A 23590-nucleotide genomic window follows, 5' to 3' on the forward strand; every position below is an offset into this window, starting at 1 on the left:
CAGGTCCTTCTCTGCCTGGCAGCTTTCCAACCACTCATCTCCCAGCCTGTAGCTCTGCTTGGGGTTGTTGTGCCCCAGGTGGAGGACCCAGCACTTGGCCTTGTTGACCTTCATCAGTACAGAGGGCTGGAGCTCCTGGTGGTTTGGTGGTAAGGGCAGGGCCCATCTCCCATCTCTACCTCCCAAATCTGCTTCCCAGCTTCAGCCTCTAGGAAGGTGGTACCACGTATTCCTCTTCTCTGGGTCAAGAGACTGTACGCATCTTTTCCTATCTGTATCCTGGGTCTCATCACGGTCATCTGCTTATGTGCCAACAGCTGCCTCCTTCTCCAAAAACCATAGTTAAAGAAATTAACTGTTGTAGTGGGATTTGAATGGGCAAGCATCTGATCTCCGGCACTGCACGTACTAACAAGATGCACCACCTGCGTTTGTAGCTTTTAAGGCCAGAGGGATCTGTTGTGCTCATTAACCCTGACTGCAGGCATAGCACAGGCTGTAGCTGGTCGGTCATTGATGTCCTGCATCTTGTTTAGCTGCCAACTCCTTTGCTGTCACAAACTTATTATGTGTAATGTCTATATTAAATTGTGACTGATGTGATTTTCAAAAGAGCCTAGCAGGAGTCAGGAATTTGAACATATATCACCAAAAAAGAAAAAACAATTCAGTGCCATCTTCTCCTGCTATAAAATCCAATACAAAAATCCCTCCTAGTTCCCAAAGGCGAAGCCTCTCTCTGTTCCTGCCTCCTTAAGCTCCTTAGAAAAGAGAAAGGCTTCTTAGCATCCCTAAAATTAAAGAGTTGAATTTTTTGTCTCAAGGCTGAAAATATATTACAATTTCAAGGAAGCTTTATGCAGATGTCATATTAGAACCATCTTTTATTTTTTACTACTTTCTTGAGTTGTACCTCTTGGCCATGAAAGAGCCAGACCTGGAGAAATCTACTGTGACTGAAATATACTTTCAGACAGCTGTATGTGTTTTGAAGTGGAACATATCTTTCATTGGACCCGAGTATACTTTTATCCAGAAAACCAGTAAGTAACCAAGGAGGAAGCAGAGTTCTGGTCAGTGACCTCTAAAAGGATTGCTCTTGCTCTGTAATAAAAATTATTTCATGATCCAAAACATTGCAGTAAAATGTTGTGCAAGGAAATTAATTTAGCAGGTCTTAAAACAAGATTTTCTTGAATATGTGTGGATACAAGTACTTGCTAAAAGCTGACAAAATGCTTAGGTGCAGATGAATGCACTTACTTCAGTAGGTAGAAGTGTCTACAACCATGCAGCTCTTCTTTGAGGACAAAGATCTACACCACATTGGAACCTGGGGAGACGCAAGAGAGAGGAAAGATGGCAGCAAGCTAAAGCCAACCCTGAAATACCATGCCATTACCTTTTGTAATTACACCATTACCTTTTCAGCAGACTGCTGATTTCCCTTGTTGGCCCCCTCAGAGAGGGAGGCCTGCATGGCACTGCTGATCTGGTTCCCCCATCATGTGCTGTGCTGAGACCTGCCATGTTGAGCCCCTGGGGCACTGCACAGAGCTGGCCTCATCTTTGGAGCACTCTTTGGAAGACAGAGCAGCGAGGGTACACCAGCCCCCCTGTGCCCTGGCTCTCCATCCTTCTTGACCGAGCAGATGTATAACCTCTTCTGTTTTTCCCCCTCTACCCAAGGTTAATGGGGTGCACGTGTTTGTCTGTCTTGTGGCCATGTGCACAGTGGTTTTAATGGTATTAAAGCCCAAAAGTTTGGATTGTTGTCTGAAAAAGCCCTCCTGTAAAGAAATTAAAGTGATTTTTTTGGAAGGACTGAGCTCGTGAAAATATTTACTGCAGTCATTCAGTGCCAAGGTCCAATGCTCCTAGACCAGGATGTCTGAAGATTGTACTGTGGGATGGAGCTGCCGATCTCCCACTACTAATGAAAGCTGAAGCTATAATTTTCACATCAAAACTATTTTTGCTAATGTGCATATACATTTCTATATATGCCTAGTTTATATATATACCCATAGATGCATGCCATAAATGTATATATTTTTGTATATACACACGCAGTGTTACCACCCGGTATCTTTTCCTGTCAGGGAAAGGAATTTCCATTTGTCAGTCATGCTTGCCACTCGCTGGAAGCAGGACTGAATCACAGGCAGGTGTTCATGGGAGACTCGTGCTGCTTTCCTTGGTTGAAAAGCAGGAAATCCTGGAGTGCAGTGGAACTCCAATATTCAGTTTTTATTCCATATTAGGAAATACTTCCTTATCATTACCACGGATGTGTTGTAACCATTCGTGAGATTAATTTCGGTGAGGCACGTTGTAAAAGCAAGGCCCTGTTGCTTCGTTCTCACTTTTGGGCATGCTGGGCTGGAGGGACCGAAGACCCCGGCCCAGGGACCAGGGACCCAGGCCCAGGCTTTTACAACCAATGCTGGCAAAACCTTCCTCACCGAGATGTTTAAAGAGAGGCACTGGGAGCCCCAGCACTCCGTCCAGGTTACTCCACCTCTCATGCTGGCATGGAGCACTGAGTGGCAATGGGAGAGAAGCAAAAAGATGGCTGAAAGCGAGGCTGGATGGAAAGTGGGACGGCTTCTTTCAGAAACTGCACTGGCTAATGCCAGCTTGGGGTGAATTTATAACTGGAGCTTTTGCTGCTGTCATTTTGGAGGGATTTTCACCTGCTTCGAGCCCTTTCTTTGTACTTGGCTGCAGGTGGGGTTTGTGGTGTTAGGAGCCTGCAGCAGCCACAGGTCCCTCACATGTCTCCAGCCCCATCTACTGGGGTTCTGCACATGTCCTGACATCTCTGTATGTTTTTTTCATGGCAGTCAGGCACTGGGAGCACCACTCTTCTCTCTCTGTCAGCTGGGACCAGGGCAGTCGCGGGGTTCAGACGCAGCTACGAGGGGTGGCTTGTGTGGGTGCTCTGTGGGGAAAGCGAGAATGGCTTAAAATGGCTAAAACATTTGAGCATCTCTTGCTTTTAAATAGCAGAGCCTGTTCTGATGGGGCTAATTTTACTCTGCTTCTTAGTGCTGCTTTAAATAGAGCAAATGTAATTCATGCTGTAACTTTAAAGAAGCAAAACTTAGTGAACATAACGTGCCTTGAGAACGAAAAACAAACTAAAGGAAATGAAGTATATAGTAAGGTAAATGAAAGGCTAAAGTGTTAGTGAGGCTTGTTGCAGTTTTGCATTTCATTTTCACTTCTCAGATGGGGACTGCACTAAAAGCCAGGGGATGTCAAAAAGATCTGCTTTTGGCAATAACACCGAAGAAGAAAAATCTGCGTGTGAAGTATCTGATTTGTTGTATTTGGCAGGGAATGTTGCCTCCTTCAGATATATTTAATAAAATAGAGGCTTGTGAGTTGTAATACTACCGAAAACATAAATTATGTAGGAAGAAAATATTTTCCTTTCCAAAACATATCCCAGAGCAGTGCTCGGCAAACGCACTGGTCTAACAACAATGAACTTCAGTAACAGCAATAGCGCAGCTAGTGTCACCCAGATGCCAGAAAAAAAAAAAAAAAAAAAAAAAAAAAAGAATACTAATGTCAAAACTCACTGAATTTAAGTTCACATATGCTAATTAAAAATCTTTGGGCAAGACTGTATTTTGACGGTGGCAGTCTTTGTTTTGGGATAACGTAAGCACTAAGATCTAGCTCCAAGACTTGAAAAATACTGGCCCAAGGCTGGCAGAGATGGCAGTAGCAGGGTTTTTCCTGTTTGCTTGCTGTCCCAAGGCTTCAGGACTCTGTAGTGTTTTGTGTGTTTCTGGAGGTTTCTCAAAAGTTTTGGAAGTGGATTCCAAAAGGGTTGTAGGAGAAGAAGGCAGAGAACTTCTCTGAGAGGAGGTTTGGTGTAAACAATGGGACAGTGAAAACAGGCATGACACAATTGCCAAATTTGTGCTGGAAGAACCCGTAGCACAGAAAGTCCTTTTCCTTCAGGGCTGTTAACACAGCATGACCACTTTCTCCTTCTGTCCAATCACTGGAGCTACCAGCTGTCCCACAACACTTTTATCCGTGCTACCTGTGTGCATATCAGCTCCCAGTATGCACAGTTGCGTGCTCCACAAGTTGCCCACAGAGCCTGGGCGGCTGCTGCTCCAGCTGCTGCTCCTCCCCTCGCCGGCTGCTGTGTCACACCACCTCATCCTGCTGAGCCTTTGGCTGCTTGTTGCATTTATCTGTCCCTGCCCACTGCCTTTTGATGTGAATCATGCAGTTATTTGTGTATGGTGGGTTGTTTTTTTTGTATACATGTGTATAAATATCCTGTCTCTCTTTAACGGAATCTGAGCAATTTGGAGTTGGCAGGGCTGGTGCTCAGACATCCATCTGTGCTGTATCCATTCTGTCTTCCCAGATAGCACTTTATTTTTTAGATATAATTCCAGTCACCAGTGGGTTTAGTGCCCAGTTTTGCTAGCTGCTTTGCCGTGTTGCCTGTACAGAGCTGAGCAGTGTTACTCTGAGTGTTCCCTGGCTTCTCACCCAGAAGAACTCCAGTGCTACACATGGTGGTGATAACTGGCACTTCTGAAGGTAACCACTGTATTGAGCTGTGTGAATTTACTTTGGAACAAGTCTGACACCAAAACTGTGTCTCTTTTAGTTTCTAGTTCTATAAACTAGAGTTTATAAACTTTGCAGCTTTAACATTTTTACTGCAGTCGGGAACTGGCTTCCTAATTCCTGGGGTTAGGAGCGTGCTTGGGTATCTAAATGACAATTGTTATCAGCCTTACTGTGAAGTGGCATGGCTGTTTTGAGAGGAGGGGCTGGCATTCAGTATGCCATTCAACATGTATGTAGCTTTATGTTTCAAATCAGTGTCAGAGACCCAGCGGCATGAAGAAGGCATCATAGTGCTGTCACGTGGAGAAATACATATTTTTGTCTCTGAAAGAATTGTGTTCTTTGCTCAGTAGCTTAAGTACACATTTAGTAACAAGTCTGGAGTAAACTTACTGTTGGGCTGATGTATGGTTATGTTGTATGCATGGTTTCAAGAATAAGAATATTTCCTTTGTGGGACTTGGATCCAGATTAATTTGATAGTAAAACCAAATTACATGATACAAGGTGTAAGTGCAGGAAACCTGCCTGGAAGGAGGTTGGCATCTTCAGAGCCAGTCTTATGGAAGCAAAGCCCAGTTGTGACACTGTCCCTGTCCGGCTTGCACAAGTTTGCTTTTCTCCCGGCTGTCTGTGTAAGAGAGCAAGAGCTGATCATAGTGGTTGCTGTAGTATCTTGAGACGTGAACCCCCTAATAAGGCAAGCAGCATTCTTCATGGAACGATTGGCTTCAGTTCTCACTGCCTGTAGCAAGTGGTCGCATATTCACCTTCTCATTGAAATAAAAAGGTCACTTAAAAAGGTAAATGTGAAAGATCAGAAGAATGTCAGAAGGATCTGAAATGATTGACTTCCCTGTCTTTTCTGGAGGGAGGTAGCTGTCTTTTACTGAGATAGTTAGTGATGGTGAACTGTGAGGTACAGTTCAAATGTTTGGTGATAAAAAGTGTTAGGGTTATGCTGTCTACTCCACATCCCTGTCCTTTTGCTCCATGTTTGCAGGCTGGAAAGTAAGGCATAGGGTAATAAAGTAAATTTCTTGACACCTTGTAGCACATCTGGGTAAGTAAAAATAGGCTCTAAGATTATCAAGTGTGGAGCTTCATGCTTCCCTGGCAGGTGATAGCTCTGCGCCCTCCCTCAGCTCCAAGTGTCCCAAGCAGGAGCTGTGAAAGCGAGAGACCATGTGCACGAGGCTTGGATTTTGTGTCTTCATCCTCTCCTGATTAGAAAATAAACCCAGCTGAGTGCCAAGCATTTTCTTTAGGGGAGAATGGATCTCCAGGGGCCTTGACTTCTTTCATCTTTCCCCTTCTGAGTTTTTACTAATACACGGGATTGGATACTTCTGATGTTTTGCTTTAATTAACCAGAGCCTTAATCTGAGAATCTAATATGAAAACACTGCTGATGGACTGTGGGAGCTGCCAAGAAGCCTCCTGGAGAGGATGTGAGTTTTGAGTTACCAGTTGTGCAGCAGAAGCTAGATTTCCAATGGTGGAGACACTGTCAGGAAAATCAATGCTGTAATAGAGTTGCCATGCTAGATAGGAGCAGAGGCTGAAGTTGTAGTAGCTACTGTTTGGCCTGTCTTTACTTTCCAGTTAGAAAATACATGTATCTCAGAGTAAAGCAAAAAAATATATATGCTTGGGCCAGGCAGCATTTTTCACCAGGAAGGAGATAGCAGGTGAGGAGAGAAACTTACTCAGAGGGGACTCTTAATCTCCAGTTAGTTAGCATGGGGCCTGCTGTCCCCTTTCTGCTGCTCTTCCTTTGGTGGTGCCCTCCATGCCACTATCCCACCTACCTCTCATATAGGGCGACAAGGGGATGCTTTGCACACCTAGAGCTCCTCACTCCTCTCTCCTCTGTGTCCCTGCCATAGGGGCTAACTGATGAGCAGACCAGGCACTGGGAGAAAGTCTCACACTGGGAATTTAGCCACCTGTTCAGGCGGCACAAACCTGATTCCTGGGCCAAAGAGCACATATGGTTCTTCTGCTCTTGGCAGCTCCAAGGCCTTGTCCCGCAGGCCACACACAGCTCAGCGCCTCCTGTTGATTAGATTGTTTTGATGTCTCTCTCATTCAGAGCCTGTGGTGTATCATTTTTTCCAAAGCAACGGGCCCTTCAGAAAGGCCTTCGGTCTTTGCCAGCCAGAGGAGCTGCAGCGAAGTGTGCCTGGTCAGCTCATGTGAGCTTCCTGTGCTCCAGGGAGCCCAGTGCAGTGCCAGTGCTGCAGCAGGAGGAGAACAGTGATGCTCTGCCAAGTTATGCGAGTTGGGGTGGGTTAATCAGCTTCTGAGGGCATTTCCAAGAGCTGTGGGGGGCACCTCTTCAAAACATTCCCATGAACGTGGTGAGGTCAGTAAAAGCAGGGTTCAGGCAATGAAGCTTTGAAGCCTCTTCCTTCCACCCCCTCCAGCATCAGCTGTTTACAAAAGTCATACTTAAATATTTTACTTGATGGCTCCCAACTGCATATTTTGTTTGAGATGCAGATTTGTGCGTTGTTTTGGGGTTGGATAGTGCAAGCAGAGAGGTAGGAGGAAAAAGGACAAAGAGGTTTTCTCTGTTGTGAATTGAGTAGGGTTTGCTGAGCACATTGGGTGTCCTGCCACCTCAAGCCCTTTTCCACTTATGTTGGGGAACCTGGAGAGCTCACAGTGCTTCTCAGATTCACAACGCTTTTACCCCATAGTGACAGAGCCGACTGGTAGCCATCTAGGGTAGCCACCAACCACAAGGAGAGCGAATGTCAGCTGCCTTCATCCCTCCTCACCCGGCAGAGCTTCAGGGCCACTGGGGCACGTGAGGCCATGTGGGGTACAGGCAGCCCATGCTCCTGTGGCCATCTCCCTCCTGTCCTAGTGGGCTTGTGCTGTGGTATGGTGGGGAGGTCGGCATGACCTGTGGATCAAGAGCTTTCTCTGAGCTCACTAGGTTACTGGTTGGGTTCTCTTCTGTGTTTTCTTACTGTAGCACCACAGTGAAGTTCAGCCCTGCTATAAATAGTGGGGTGTGCTGATGCCAGAGCGGTTATCTCATTTTCACAGGCTTAATAAAATCAAATGACTTAGATTCACTCTTCGGTAGCATCGGCATTTGCAACTATAGGAGCATGGGGAAAACAAATCAATGGGAAACAAAACTGCAGTGTGGTTTTATCCTACCAGGAATAGGAGGCGTACAAATGGTAAACAGCCCGTTGCCTGCTGATGCTAGGGCGTGCTTTACCTTAAAGAAAGGTTAATCCACTCCGAGCCTGGGCTAATGCTACACTCCCCTGACACTGCAAAACCATCAGAAGGCAAGTTTTTACTTTGCTAGATAATTTCTTGAAATAATTTAATCGTGGATGCTGGTGTGTGTTCAGCATTTGTTTAATTTGGGTGTGTCAACACACTGCCTGCCGGTTTTGCTCTCAGATACCTGTTTTATATTTACCTTTTCCCACCTATCAAGGAAGAAAGGTAGTGTAATGTAGGAGAGCAGACTTAGCAGGTAGAGTGCAGCAAAGTTCCCTAACTTTTGGAAAAGTGTCCAGCATAAGGGATGTTTTTGTATGGAGAAAGTAGCCCCTGAATTTTCAGTGACAGTTACTGGGAGTTGACAGCTCTCATCTTTCTCTAGTAGAAAATTGAAGGGGACAGAATAATGATTAAAAAAAATAAAGATCTGCATCATCACAAAACAGCTGTAGTGCTATTAAAACCTCCTTGCACGTGTGTGGGGAGATCCATTTGTATTCTCAGAGCTCCAGCATCTTGCACACTCTAAAATACATGGCTAAAGTAATAGCCATATAATGTTATAAAAAGCCTTTATTTGTGATACAGCAGCTGCATTTCTGGCAACAAATATCTTATTGTCACCCCAAATTCAATTAAAAATTCACAAGATAAAGTGCTGTCCTCACAGAGAGTAGCCAGCGCATCCAAAACAAAGAAAAACAAACAAACAAAAAAACACAAGACAGAATTAAACAATCTTCCTATATGATGTAGAAATGCAAGTCTATTTCTGTATGAAACCTTTAATTATTTTACCTTAAAAGGTATTAAGGGCTGCCTGAAGATCATAAACCTAATTTAAGGTTTGTCTTCCTCAAAATCCCCTGGTGAAATTAGAGGGGTTACATGAAAGAAAGAAAGAAAGAAAGAAAGAAAGAAAGAAAGAAAGAAAGAAAGAAAGAAAGAAAAGAAAAAAGTGTATTTACTTCTGGTTAGCTTTTCAAAATAATAAATAAATAAATAAACACCTTGAGCAAACAAAGATGCTGTTATTTGTGGCTCCCCTCTGTGGTGGAGCAGCAGCTCTGCTGGTGTGCCTCAGCCCATGTTCAGGTAGGGCATGAGTCCTCCTAGGACACACTGTGTTTTGTTCCTCTTGTTGACTTTTTCTTTTAACCCCTGTCAGCTGCAAGGAGCTTGGGACTGCCCTGAGATGCCTTTGTCCTTCATTAAAAGGGTTCTTCTGGCACAGGGAATTCTGTAAAGAGTGGGTGCTCCAGAAAGCCCTCATCTGGTTGTCAGTGTGGCACAGGGGTAGTGGTAAATGAATGAAACCGAAATGCTGGTAGCCTAATGCTCTTGTGGTGGGGAAGAGTTTTCTATTCTTGCTGGTTGGCTGTTGCTTTAAAAAAAAAAAAAAAAAAGGAAAAATACGGAAGTTTTCCATTTAAGATATGGTGATGCCAGTATTTCACTTTGACGTGATACTTTCTAAAATTCCCCAACTGTCCATGTGCAATTTTGTTGAGCTCCTTTTGAATTCTAAGATATCAGGTAGGTATTCCTTATCCTTGAAGTCACCTCTGGATAGTGTTAGGATTTTTGTTCATTTTTCCTGTCCTTCTGGTAGTCCTTAGCATTTCTGGAGTCTGAAGATGCCACAAAGCCATCCTGCACATCCAGCTGTGGGAGCTGCCCCATCCTCTTGCTTTTTTCTTTTACTTTCCATGCTCTGCCATCTCTTCCCTCCCCCAGGCTGGGCTCAAGCCCACCAGAGGTACATTTTCCCAACATGAGGTGTTTGTTTTTTTTTTGTTTTGTGTTAGAGAGTGGGTAGTAAGTCCTGGTAACTTGGGATAGTTTTATAATACAGTGTTTTGTTGTTTTTTGTTTTTTGTTTTTTTAAATGGAGTTTCTTATATATTAAGAACAGTGCTTTTCCTGTGATTTCTATAGTGTCTAAGATTTTGGAGACGGAGAGTAGGAAAGAAGTATACATATCCACTTTTTTTCCAAGTGAGTAATTATTTGATGTGCTCTGTTTCAGTGCATGTTACCATGGCGATGACTGCAGGGACTACAACATCCTTTCCCATGAGCAACCACACCCGGGAGAGAGTGACAGTGGCCAAGCTTACGCTGGAGAACTTCTACAGCAACCTAATTACCCAGCACGAAGAGAGAGAAACAAGGTACCAGCTCTGCTTTCTCTCACCTTTCTCCAGCTTTTCTTGGTTGACTTTTGGCAGCATTTGTTCAGGAGGAGTTTCAGCCCTGTGCACAGAGTGGGTCTCAGCAGGTTTTCATTACTTGATAGCAAGGAGCTCATCACCTAAAGGTGCAGCTGCTGTCTGTGCTGGCAGACCTGTGAACATGCCCTCCTGCACCAAGCAGTCACTGAGTGACTGAGCGCCTCTGCTGCTGAAGTTCTCGTGCAACTTATCACCTTCTCAAATTATTATTACTTTATGGAAACCACTCTGTGTGTGGTCTTACTTTGCTGCACATGTGAGGTTTTTACTTGTGTGCGTGGTTTTGGTGACCTCTGGTTCCTTCACATGTGCCACAGGGAATAAACCCTACAGAGGCAAATGCTGCAGAGCTGCTGATGTTTGGTAACTTGTTTTTGTACAAGGCAGTGGCTTGTGGTGTTTATTCATGCTCTGCAGTGCTGAGCTCATGCCAAGACTCATAAACTCTGCAGAAGAGAGTGTGAGAGTCATGGGGAACAGGGTTGATGGTTTAGAGGTGTTTGATGGGATGATGTAGTGAGGAAAGGAGGCAGAGAGCTGTTAGAATGGAAATAGATGGCGGGAAAGAGTGTAGGGCTGGTAACAAAGTGTTGGAAGGCTCTTGACTGGGAAGGAAGAGTTTTGGGGGTAACATTGTACCCACCCTCTAAGTTTCTTCTGTGTGATGCTGACTGGTACTCTGTGCGAGGGAGTATGCGTTGGTCATCTCTGCTTTAACTCCTCATCAGTGCACAGCTCCACTGTGCTGAAGTGCTGCTTGAATTAAGTGTCAAAGCTCCAAGCACTTGATTGTAATGAATGTTGTGTTTCAGATTGTCAGCAGTATGTGAAATTATCATTCTCCTGCTAATGTGTTTTTAATTGAGGGATTTTCAGTCAAACAGCAGGGTTTCCCTCTTCATCATATTTAGTCATTATCCCATGTAACTGAGTTGCTTCTATTTAGGCGAGTAGTCTGTCTACTGAGGGCTTTTTTTTTAGGGGACCCTGCTGCACTTCCTCAAGTGCAGGAAGGCAGGAGCAGCCTGGCACCCAGCACTCAAACTGAGCTGTTGCCAGCAGGTGACCAGCTTCCTGAAGCTGCACCCTGACAGTCGTACAGAAGCACCCTGGGGGTGCACAGAGAGAGTTCCAGTATCCACACTGGCCCCTTGCTGTGTGCAGCCTCCCTGCCATCTGTGGAATACTCCAGGCTTCACACCCCGCATAGAGCCTCCCCGCCTGGCCGGCACCAGCAGCAGGAGTCCAGGAGGGGCAAGCCCTGGCCCAAGCAAGACATGAGAGGAGGTGGTGGCAAATCCAGGAGGGTGCAATGAGTTAGCATGAGGCTAAGGGGAGCAGGACCAGTTGTGTGGTCAGGGAACAGACAGCAAGACTGGGAGCAATGGTGGAAGCTGGGGCTGGGTTGAGGTGCTGGAGGTAAAGCTGAGATGGTTTTTCCACCATTTCAAATGTTTTTATCAATTAGGAGTATGAGTCAGAATAACCAGCCTTACTTGACGATTATATAAAGAAATAAAAGTCCATTAGGCTGATTATATGGTTGGGCCTTTAGTGCCTAATTCTGGAATCATATAAGTACATGATTAAATTTACTTACACGTTTTCAACAGGTTTGGTTACAAGTGAGGAAATGTATGGAGTGGGCAATAAGTTCTCAAATTTCTGTTTGAGTCAAATGCTTTGGTATCTGGACTATGTCAGGAAAAGGGGTTGTCTTACTGTAGTGTTATGGTGGTTTTTTTGTTTGTTTTTTAATTAAAAAAATAAACTTCTTGTTTTACTCCTTTGCAGGCAGAAGAAACTAGAAGTGGCTATGGAAGAAGAAGGGCTTGCAGATGAGGAGGTAATACAACTTGAATAACCTTTGAAGAGATTGCTTTGTTTTTGTTAGCACTTCTTAAAGTTGGAATTTGAGGAGTTTACAGGCACATTAGCTGTCAGGACAGTAAGTTTTAGTTTGTAAGTGAATGTTGCTTTTGTAAATAATGAGGCAAGCTGTGCATATGCTTGAATGTGATGCTTTGAGTAGCTGAGGGCTTTTCATACCCCTTTTAGTCATTATGAAGCATATGACCACAGCAAGTATGTAACATGTTTTTCAAAATTTAAAATTGTTTGGCATGTGATTTGGCTACAGGCAAGAAAAGGGTGAGATGCACTTGGGTAGAAAGCAAAATGCTGAACCACTTTTTTTTTTTTCTTGATTTAAACAATAAAGCAGGTGTTCCCATGATCTATTACGATACAGATGTGAAGGGAACTCTTTCCAGATGGCATGTCTCAGAACTTTTCTGAGGTTTATCACATCATTGCTGTCTGTACTTCTTACAGAATAGACACTGGAATAAATAGTAACAGCAGCCTCAGTCAGTTCTATTTATTTCTCGTTTTTTGGGTTGACATAACTTCTGGAAAGAGGGAAAAGTAATGTTGGTGTGTAATGCCATCTTGTGGTTTTAAATGATACAGTCGTTGTTCTCCAAAATCTAGCAGGCCTGATTGATGGGTTTCATTATCAGCCTCTGAGATATTTTTGGCATCTTTGGGAGCATAAGCTGGCATTTGTATTTTTTCAGGATGAATTCCATTGATATTTTTATAGGACAAAATATATGGCAGGATTGGGACAGATCTTTCTTTCAAATACAAGTATTTTCCTGCCCTAAAACAAATAGATTTTGTTATAGGATAGGGTAAGCTGGATTTCTGCTGCCTGTTAGACTCCTTGTTGCCCGTCATTTGTGTTTTTGGCAGAGTGCAAGTTTGAGCTTTTATTGATCCTTTATGCTGCTGAAAAACAGAGTCCTTGTCTTAGCTGGTGACTTTGGCCTTTGGTCTGATGCACCTTGTTTGAACCTATATGTTCTTTTCATAGTTTCTATTACTGCCTCTTTATACGTAAGTAATAAGCTAATAAGCAAACAAACAAACAAACAAACAAAAAGCTGTGCTTGAGGCCTCTTCATAAAAGACTGTGGATCACACTTCAAGAAATTCAGGAAGATTTCTCCTTTTACATTTTCTTTGTACTCATAGAGGAAGGGAGAATGCTTTACAGGAAGAGAGATTATATATCTTGACTTGCTACTGTCAAATGACTTAAATTCTCATGTGTCTTCCTAGAAAAAACTGCGCAGGTCACAGCATGCTCGCAAAGAAACAGAGTTTCTGCGACTGAAGAGGACGAGACTTGGCTTGGATGACTTTGAATCTTTGAAAGTTATAGGAAGAGGAGCATTTGGGGAGGTTTGTGGCTTTCTTGCTTGAATGGGATATTAAAATTGGATTGAACATCAAAAAGAAACATTTTAATTAAAGAATAAAAAGTTTCAGTTGAGCAGTTTTATTTTAGGAGAATAGCTATTCGAGTAATTTTGCACATGTAATAAGACCAGTACGTACATGGATTTATCAAGGCCACTGGAAAAGGTCTGTTTCCTGCAGCTTCCCTTCCTATTAGCCCCAACTGATGTTGCCCATGCATCCACCCAGAAATGATAGATTTGCAGTTGCACAGCTCCTCTCCATAAAAGTCTTCTCTGCCCTGTGTCATATCATGGTTGTGCTTACTCCTGAATTTTACCAAATTCAGTCTCTCAGCTATGTGGAATTTAGTGTGCCTGCTAGTTTTTTAAAACAATGACTGCTTCAAACATCTGTTCATCACTAGTGTTGACTTTGTACATGTGCTTTTCAATGTTTAACAAAAGAACCTTTCCATGCCCACCAGTTTAGAGCCGTTCTTATGTTCCACACTGGGGTTTAGTTTGAGGTAGATGGGATTGATTGGGTTATTTTTCTCATTAAAGGTACGTCTCGTTCAGAAGAAGGATACAGGTCATATTTATGCAATGAAGATACTACGAAAAGCAGATATGCTGGAGAAAGAACAGGTTTGTGTTGTATAGGTCCCTTAGATTTCAAAGTTACTTTGCTTAGAAAATTGCCAAATCTCTCTTTGACAGGTATTATTTAGTCGTTATTTTCACTTCTGTAGTTCCAATAATTGTACTGCTGTCCAACGCATCCATGGAGTTGCTAGGTCAGTACAACAGAGTAAGTAGAAGTTAGCATTCTTGAAAATGTTTTAGTTACAACTAATTTGTAACAGTGATAAGGATGGTGTTTTTTTCTGTTAGTCTCTTCCTTTATCAATGTGCACCTTATAGCACTTCTTTGTAAGAATACATTTCGAAGAAAATGCTTCTTGGAGTGGTTTTGTTTGTTTTGCTTTGTGGTGTTTTTTTTTTTTTTTTTTTTTGTGTGTGTGTGTGTTTTTTTGCTTTTGCTTTGTAATCCAGAATTCACCACAAATTCCTAATAGGACAAAGCAATATGAAGAACTAGCAATAGTTCTTTTTTAGCAATATGAAGAATAGAAATCAAGTGTGGATGTCTCAAGCAAAAGTGCAGCTAGATAAAGTTGGGGTTACTTAGCCTGGAGAAGAGAAGGCTCTGGGGAGACCTTTTAGCAGCCTTCCAGTACCTAAAAGGAGCCTAAATAAAAGGTGGGGAGAGATTCTTAGTCACAGAGTGTAGTGATAGAATAAGGAGTAACTGCTTTCAACTAAAGAGGGTAGGTTTAGGCTAGATATTAGGAAGAAATTCTTCACCCAGAGGGTGGCGAGGCCCTGACACGGATTGCGCAGAGAAGCTGTGGATGCCCCATCCCTGGAAGTGTTCAAGGGCAGGCTGGATGGGGTTTCAGGCAGCCTGGTATAGTGGGAGCTGTCCCTGCCCATGGCAGGGGGGTTGGAACCAGATGGTCTTTAGGGTCCCTTCCAACCCAAGCTGTTCTATCTTCCTTACCTGTCCAAACCCATCATTATTTCTTATATTATCTTTCTCAGCAGTGGTACTGGTAGTACTACTACATTTTTTTTTTAAGTCATCCCAGGACAGACATTTTGTCTACTCATTGCTGTTTCCTTGAATGAAGGGAAACAGAGGAGTATTATGTTCTGCCTCACAGCCAGGATGTGTGTGGTCTGCTGGCTGAAGCCCTGCCCTCATTTCATAACCTGATGTGGCAAGGAGGCTTAGATCACAGTCCACATTTAGCTTGTGTCTGTAATGTTCCCTGGAGAGTATTTATTTGCTCTAACTTTCATTGCCTGGTTTGTTCAATGGGAAAGCATCACAGAAGACAAATACGAGAGAGATAGAACTTTCAAGCAGGGTGGCACTGTGAAGTTTTTCTGGCTGCTTTTTAAGCAAGGTTTCAATGTTATACTTTATAGCTACATTTAGAAGCAGAGGAGTGGAGGGTGGAAAGAAATCTTTTCTAATGTGAATGTATGGAATAGATAGAGCTAGATAAATTAAAGTTGGAGCCTCTACTACAGAGAGGGAACGCATTGCCCTACAAAAAAGACACACATTAGAAAGATGTTAGAACTGAGGAACAGATGCAGAAGACTTGGCTTATTGTAAATATTGCTTGAATCTGGAATAATGGTACATATTTTCTTTACAGAAGTCACTTTCTGGTATCTGAAATGTGAAAATCTTACAGCTGTCAAGAAATGTTTTTCCATGCAGATATTTTTCATTTTCTTCCACAACTAGGGTACATTCTAGTAAAACACACACCCTTCCTCCTGTCTCTATTACTCTTAGTTTCCAGTGAATTCATGAGGTAGCAGCTCTCAGTATGCTTTTCAAAGACTCAACTGGGACTGGAATACATGTATCTTAAGCATGGTCAGACATTCCCAAGCTCACTTGCCTAGGACCAACGTCAGCAGCAGTGGTGAATGTATCAGTTCTGGGCCAGCTTTGTGCACATCATTTGACGGAAATGCTCCATCTTCCCTTCCCTTTTCTTTCCCCCTGCTAAAATAGCCCATGGCCATTTTTTGCCCTCCTTGAATACTGGCCATTCAGCTCACTGCTACTTAAGGTCATCTCTGCAAACTGAGATTCATTCCAGCCCTTTTTCCCTTTGGTCAAGGTATTTGCTATGCAGTTCAAGTAAGCTTCACCATGTACACAGGTAGGAGCAGTCTCCGTGTGTCATTTGAAAGGGCTTCATGCACCATTAGTAGTATGTACAGTGTGGGTTTGGGAGCTAGATGGTTGTTTGCTGTATGTCAGACATTTCACAATGCTGAAGAGATAAGGTTTTGCAGGAAGTAATTTAGTCATTCTATCACTCTTGCAAAAGAGGATTCCACAGGCTTATCTTGCCAAGTTTAAACTGTGAAGTATTACTGTGAGGAAGCAGTTATTAACTCTTTATTTGTAAACGTATATGAAAAAAAATGATAAATTCTGACATTAAACATTAAGCATCTACCATTTTACCTATTAGTTCTTGTGTTATTTACAACAAACTCTATTTTTTTCCAATAATTATGTCAATATCTGCATACTGAATTGCACATTAAATTTTTATTTGAGTTTGCAGTAGGGATGCTACCTTGCAGAGCTGACCATCATAACAGAGCTTTTTATTTTATTTTTTTTTAATGTTCTTAGTTCATTTTAGGATACAGTAAAAATGGAACTGCAGTTTTCCACCAACTTCTTCAGTTCTGCCTGACAAACAGGAAGCTCAACAAGCCATGTGTTTTCTTTCTAGATACCACTTTTGTGAAGTTATGTAAATAGTTATTTTCAATATTGAGTTAATTTCTGTGATTTTTTGCTGTGTGTTTTCTGAGGACTTTGTAGGGTCTAGTAAAAACTATGTAAAATAGGAGTGCAAAAAAGTATGAAGAATATCTTATTTGTATAAAGATCATGAAAATATATTTTAGGATTAGGAATATAGCATGGCATTTGGTATTGAAGTAATTAAATACTTCTTTAATAACAGTATTAAAAAAATTTTAGGTGGCCCATATCCGAGCAGAAAGAGATATTTTGGTTGAAGCAGATGGAGCGTGGGTAGTGAAAATGTTTTACAGTTTTCAGGATAAAAGAAATCTTTACCTGATCATGGAGTTCTTACCTGGAGGTAAGCTATATGTTGTGTTGTTACTAAGTTGTATAAGTACTTCTTCCTTAGCTTTGTTTTCAGCTTTCTAGAAGTGAAGAAACAAGCATGCTGTGTAATTTGTGATAGCATAAATTTTAATGATGTTTTAAGTGAAGTCCCGGTAACTTAACCTTTCCTGATTTGTAGGTGAAGGGGAAGGATTATTGGAAGATGTTAAAATAGACTTGAATTAAATAATAATTCTAGTCCCATGTTCTGCTTTTTACTGACAAAGCTAGAAACAGTTTTAAAAAAGTCACTCTTGATCAATTTTTGTGCAATACATTTATTATGCATTAAAAAATTGCTGCATTATTCAAGGCTATCCAATTAGAATTCCTATTTAGGATTGCAACAATTTTACACCAGTTTGCAGAAAAAGTATGTTGGGTTTGTAGGTCCTTGCAGTAATAATTTTATAATTAGTAGCTATAATGCTAGTAACAAGTTTAAATTTGGAATCTAATGGGGTTTCACCATTAAAATGTTCTGATTTATAAGCTGTATTTTGTTTTTTTTTGATTAGGTGACATGATGACCTTGCTAATGAAGAAAGACACCTTATCAGAAGAAGAGACACAGTTCTACATTTCTGAAACCGTGTTGGCCATCGATGCTATTCATCAGCTGGGATTCATCCACAGGGATATTAAACCAGATAACCTCCTGCTGGATGCTAAGGCATGTGGTGTGCACGTAAACTATCTATGCTTTAAACATTACAATCTGCAGATAACGCCATTCACAGTGGTGCTTATCACTGGGAAACTGTAGTGCCATACCACTAGCTGGAATAAAGACAAAAAATGGTTGCTATCTTTTTATGGTAGAACTTCACTACACTTAAAGCAAAACTACCCTTGTGGTTATTTTTTTTGTTTGTTTGTTTTGTTTTGCTTTGTTTCTATTTCTTTTTTCCTCTTTTTGTAGTTGGAAAGCCTTGTAAGTGTGGAAAGACCCACTCAGGGCATCCAGATGCTCAAATTCATACACATGAAAGACTGGTATAGTTTGTTAGTTCAAGAAGAAGGAAAGCATGAAACAATCAGACAACACTAAATAATCAGTTCACTTCCTGCAGTTATCTCATTTGTTTTATTGTCCACTCATGAGTGGGAGCAGTCTGTCCATTTGACTGCCTATGAGCTATGAAATGGACCCGCTAAGTATCATACACAAGCCTGTAGAATGTCTAGCACTGATCTCTAGAAACCCAATTAAAACTAGGTTAACATCAAAACAGAATAATTTTGTGCTGGTGGCTTTTTCAGTCTCAGTGCAAAACAAAACCAAGTAAACTATCTGTACTCAGCTGTTGCAGATATAGCTATTCCCAGGAATTACACCCTTTTTAGAGAAAACACATTCTCTCCATACATCAAGAATCAGGCACTATTTGCCCACTTTCCCTGGATTAGGTAGTCCTGTGCAAGTCCATCATTCACACATGGACTAAGAAGGCAAGTGCAGTTATGAAAACAACTTTTTTTTTTTTTTTTTGAACACTACCTTTCTAAATTGTTCTTATCTTATTTCCTATCTTATTTGGTGTTTTTTAGGGTCATGTAAAACTGTCTGATTTTGGGCTATGCACAGGTTTAAAGAAAGCTCACAGAACTGAGTTCTACAGGAACCTTACACACAATCCACCAAGTGACTTCTGTAAGTATAAGGTGTCCTAGGTAAACATTTAAATAGTTTTGAGCTCCACATCATACTTTATTTCTGCTGGGTTAAACACAATTGGTCAGGCTGAGTGCATTTATTTGGATAACTGGAAATGCATGTGTTCCCCATGACATGGGAGCATTTCACAGGAAAGAAATTGTTTTGTGTAGTGCTAATGTGTTTTTGTACACTTGTATACAGACACAAGTACATGTAGTGTGATTATATTTTAATGCATTTTTCATAACAATGTTACTGAAGTTACAGAAATGAATGCTCTTCCAGATCAAATATGGGTTTCATGTGCTGACTTACCGAGGTCAGTGACAATCACAACAAACCTTAAGAGAGTAGAGCTGTTCATCTCTATGCCATGGCGACACTTAGACATTAGGATTTTATTGCATAAACATAAAATTATTCCACAGTTCTTCTCAGATTCTTCCCTTGTTGTTTAAAAAACATTGTCATCTTCTGTTTCATACCTGAATACACACATACACACTACCAGCCACAACAACGTTTGCTGATTGCAGATCAATCTGAAATAAATAAATAAATAAATAAATGCTAATTTAGAATTGCCAGTCACATATCCTACTGATGTGATTTGCAGCCACAAATTGGACAGTAGTTATTCATTGTCCTTTTTCTGTCTCCAGTGAAAATCAAGTATTTATTTCTAGGAAAAAAAGCATTCTTAAGATATAAAATCGTTTTCCTTTGAAGACAAAATGTTATCAGCCTTTACTTCACAAATGCATTCGTTACCTAATAACTATTCTCTAAATTAGCATTTCAGAATATGAACTCAAAGAGAAAAGCAGAAACGTGGAAGAAGAACAGGCGACAGCTGGTAAGTCAATAACATCATATATATATGTGTTTTTAACTATTTACAGAAAGCATTAAATAAAAACGTGGCATTAATGCTACCGGTTTTGTTGTTTTGTTTTTTAAATCTGTAAAGGCCTTGTCTGCTACAGTTGTAGCTCTTTTCGAAGTCCACAAATTCTAATCAAATCAAATAATTTCATTTGTTTGTTTTCAGAGCTGTGACTAGCAAGGCACTGCTCTTCTTTATGTTTTGTTTCCCTCACAAGCATCTCGACTAACTAATCTCAGGTGTCAGCAGCCACTTAGCAAAGCTGTATCTTGAATATGTCTCCTAGACTGAGGCTATGTGTTTGAACTTGAGTTTAATTCCTGCAGTTCAGTATTGCAAGATGAGTAGCTACATGATTCTTTTTCAGAGAATTGCAGAGGAAAAACTTGTTTGGTCTCCCGCTGAATGGGAATAGTATGGAAAAGCACTGAAGTGGTGCAGCAGGGGTTTATAGTGCAGAGTGGCCAAGTAATAAAGGGCATTCTGGCATTAACTAAAGCAAACTGAAGCATCTGTCAACCATAGCATTTCAGAGTTTCAGCTCTGCTTGTTTCACTGAACAGTAGTTTGTAAAAAACATCAATTGCAAATTGTGGAACTTTTTATTTTTCCTCCACATTTAGGAGGATGATTTCCGTTTACTTTCAAGGTTCAAGGTTCTCACTACATCCGTGTTTTCTCATGTAAAAGAACAATCTTCTTGGGATTTTAGATATTGTGAATTGTCAAATTCAGCATTCTTGTCCATCCAAAAACCAAGATACTATATATGAATCCCCTAGAAAAAAAAGTTTTGCAAAGTGGAAAAAAGGTAGCATTAATTTTTAAAAGAACTTATTCATTTTTTCCAGGCTTATTCTACTGTTGGGACCCCAGATTATATTGCACCAGAAGTATTTATGCAGACCGGGTACAATAAACTCTGTGACTGGTGGTCTTTGGGAGTCATCATGTATGAAATGCTAATAGGTACGTTAAAGACTGCAGGCCTAAGAATCAGAGGATTCAAAGGTGACAGGGTCTGTTAGTTCACCTAATATGACCTGCATAGTGCAGGTAGTAGGATTTTATTCACTACTTCCTGAAGTGAGCCCCAAGCATAGCTTGCAGAAAACTTTAAAGTACTCCCATCTTTCCAAGAAGACAGCAACAGGTAATGCCTCAGTTAGTCGTTTCAGCGAATAACTAACTGTTCACTATTAAATGCTTTTGAGGTTTTGTCTTCTTACCTGGTAGTACCAAAATCAACTTTAAATATAGTACTATAAAAGAGAGCTTTTGTCTCCAACAATATTTTAGATCTGGGAGCCACAGTGGCAAAAGCAGAGCCAAGGGAGGGCCAGCAGCTAGCATTTATTGCTACTTCAGGCAGTGCCTCCACTCTTGACAGTCTACTACTCTGGGAAAAGCTTGTTCTTTTTTTTTTTTAATGTTTGTGCAGGGTATCCACCTTTCTGTTCAGAAACACCACAAGAAACTTACAGGAAAGTTATGAATTGGAAAGAAACTTTGGTATTTCCTCCAGAGGTGCCCATATCAGAGAAAGCAAAGGATTTAATTCTAAGGTCAGTAATAAAAGCCCACTCCTGGCTACTCATCCAGACATAGTTATCTTCCATTAGGTTAACTTTCTGTTCTGCATGAAGGAAGCTCTAGACTGGGGGAAAAATTGGTTTCTTCTGCGTCACCTTCCTTGATGGATTTTTCAGTCTTTTTCCTTTTGCCATTTGTTTAGCATGAAGGAATAAGCTGTAGTGATCTTGATTTGTACTGCTGCATTAGGAGAAAGAGCACGCTGGGGGAAAAAAAAAGTGATTGACACTTTTTTCCCCTCAAAGGGGCTCAGAAAACAACTACTCACCAACATTTTTAACAGTAAAGAAAATCTTTGGATGTTTTGGATTTACTCATGTTTTCCAAGACGCTAGTTTTTAATCCTTTCATCTTGTATTGAAATTTTATTGATGGGTTTTGATGTCAAGGTCAGGCAGAAATGCTCTGTTTTCCTGATAGATTTGGAGGGGCAAATGCTTTATGGCCTTCATGTGTTTTGTTTTGTTTTTTTTTGTTTGTTTGTTTTGTGCTTTTGTTTAAATATTGTATTACAAGCTTGCACTATTTTGTTACAGGCAAAAAGGGGACTGCACTTGTATAGGCAGGGCTAAGAGCTAGAATTTATTGCAGACAAAGCTAAAGTTTTATTTTTGTGGATACAGATAAAACCGAACTAAAATAAGGTCAAGTTCAGACAAAGCCTGAGACCTGGTCTGGCTAACTGTTATTATAAAGTTTGAGGTCTATTATTAGTACTTGGCATCCACCACCTGGCTGGACTATAGCAGAAATATGAGCAGTTATTTCCCAGGTGTCACTACCACAAATAAAAGAACATTACAGTCTATAATTGGAGACAGTTTTATAGCCTAACTTGCTATAAACTTGCAAGGATTTTACTAAAAATTTTACTAAAATCCTTGCAGAAGATTTCACTAAGCAGTGAGAAGATGACCTTTTTTGTATTGAGGTGTACATGATAGGAGAAGTGCCTTGTGAATCTGGATGATGAGATTGTATGGAGAGAGATATAACAGCAGGATGACTAAATCACCTATTAGAGGCTCTGCACATTTAAGCAAAAAATACTTGATGTAATGAAGGTCAGCTGACTTACAGAGCGCCAAGAGGCCCACATCCACTTCCAGTAGGTTGATGGGGACTCCACACTGCAAAATCAAGCTTTGTTTGACATGGATATGTTTTCCTCTGTTATTGTAAACCTCCCTCTGTGTCACTTCTGACACCTTTTGCCACCCTCAAAGAGACTCTGCAAAGACAGTGTAAAAATATAAAGCAATTACATCTTTGCAAAATGTAGCTAGGGCTTAATGAACTCCAATGAGCTTTCATTGGCATGCTTACTATCTCCTTGATGAAATGCTTAAGAGTCTTTTCCAGTCAGGTAGGCATCAGTCAAGAGGAGAAGAGAGTCAGCCTTTGCTGCTCCCTGGTACAAATCCCTGATGTCACCAAGGTGCTATTTGAGAACCTCCTCCTCCCTCTTTTTTTTCTTCAGGGCTTTATCCTTTTCCTTGTTGGTGTTTATCCTTCTGCCTACTTGAGCTGGTAACTGTCCCCATCTCAAGAGTCTTATCTCTGTCTTCATTTTCACCTTTCTTATCATGTCTCTACAGACTCTCACAGCTTCTTCTCTCAGATTGAGAGTTTATTCAGGAGTCTGTGCCAAGACTGTGCAACTGGACCATATCAGAGAGAGGCCTTGGGTCTTCATGCCATCAGCCCCTAGATCTCTGGGGGGAGGGAATTGAGAGTGACAGGGAGAGCAGGGTATGTTTTGGACATGGCATGTTCTGAATTTGCGTTGGCTCACCTTATTTCCAAAATGTCACATGTGAGAGTAGTCTTCTATCACATGATGTCTATGTTCCTATTAGTTTGACTTTAAAACATGAATTTTAAATAGTTGAGAATGTGCAAAGGAGTTTTCAGTAGTAGGGACATAAGAGTTTCAATTCCAAACTAATCTTGCAAGACATGCAGTAATTTTTGACTAAACTTGAAGATGGGAATATCATTAGAAAATGTACAAGTTACTGTCATCATGACCTTCATTTTTGGGAATGTTAACAATATTCTACTTCTGCTATTTTCCCTCATCTCCTAGATACAATGGGCTACTTTTACATTACTTGGAAAATACAGCAATTTAAAAGAACATGCTCAAATTCCCGATACAGGGATACCATGGCACAGTTTTTCGCTGTTGCTTCTGTCTGCGTTTATTGTAACATTCTCTTTATTTTTCCACCTTTTCAGGTTTTGTACTGACTCAGAAAACAGAATTGGTAGTAATGGAGTAGAGGAAATAAAAAGTCATCCATTTTTTGAAGGCGTGGACTGGGGACATATCAGGTACAGATGTGTATACGTATC

General features: G+C 41.1%; 1 protein-coding gene across 4 annotated transcripts in view; it reads left to right on the plus strand.

The window, feature by feature from the left end:
* Positions 1–23590, plus strand: part of STK38L (serine/threonine kinase 38 like) — a 50179-nt gene that overhangs the window by 19485 nt on the left and 7104 nt on the right. For 2 of the 4 annotated variants that reach the window (XM_082774643.1, XM_082774644.1), the window contains 11 exons: positions 9896–10040; positions 11895–11946; positions 13227–13349; positions 13913–13996; positions 16941–17064; positions 17612–17766; positions 18645–18747; positions 19548–19609; positions 20491–20608; positions 21081–21204; positions 23474–23569. In XM_082774643.1, the coding sequence (XP_082630769.1) occupies positions 9907–10040; positions 11895–11946; positions 13227–13349; positions 13913–13996; positions 16941–17064; positions 17612–17766; positions 18645–18747; positions 19548–19609; positions 20491–20608; positions 21081–21204; positions 23474–23569 (1175 nt within the window). In that variant the 5' untranslated portion in view covers positions 9896–9906. Of the gene's footprint in view, positions 1–4510; positions 4579–9895; positions 10041–11894; positions 11947–13226; positions 13350–13912; positions 13997–16940; positions 17065–17611; positions 17767–18644; positions 18748–19547; positions 19610–20490; positions 20609–21080; positions 21205–23473; positions 23570–23590 lie in introns of those variants that run through there. The other 2 variants (XM_082774642.1, XM_082774641.1) reach the window with 2 other exon arrangements.

This window comes from Aythya marila (assembly GCF_965140915.1).
Source record: "Aythya marila genome assembly, chromosome: 1".
NCBI lineage: Eukaryota > Metazoa > Chordata > Aves > Anseriformes > Anatidae > Aythya > Aythya marila.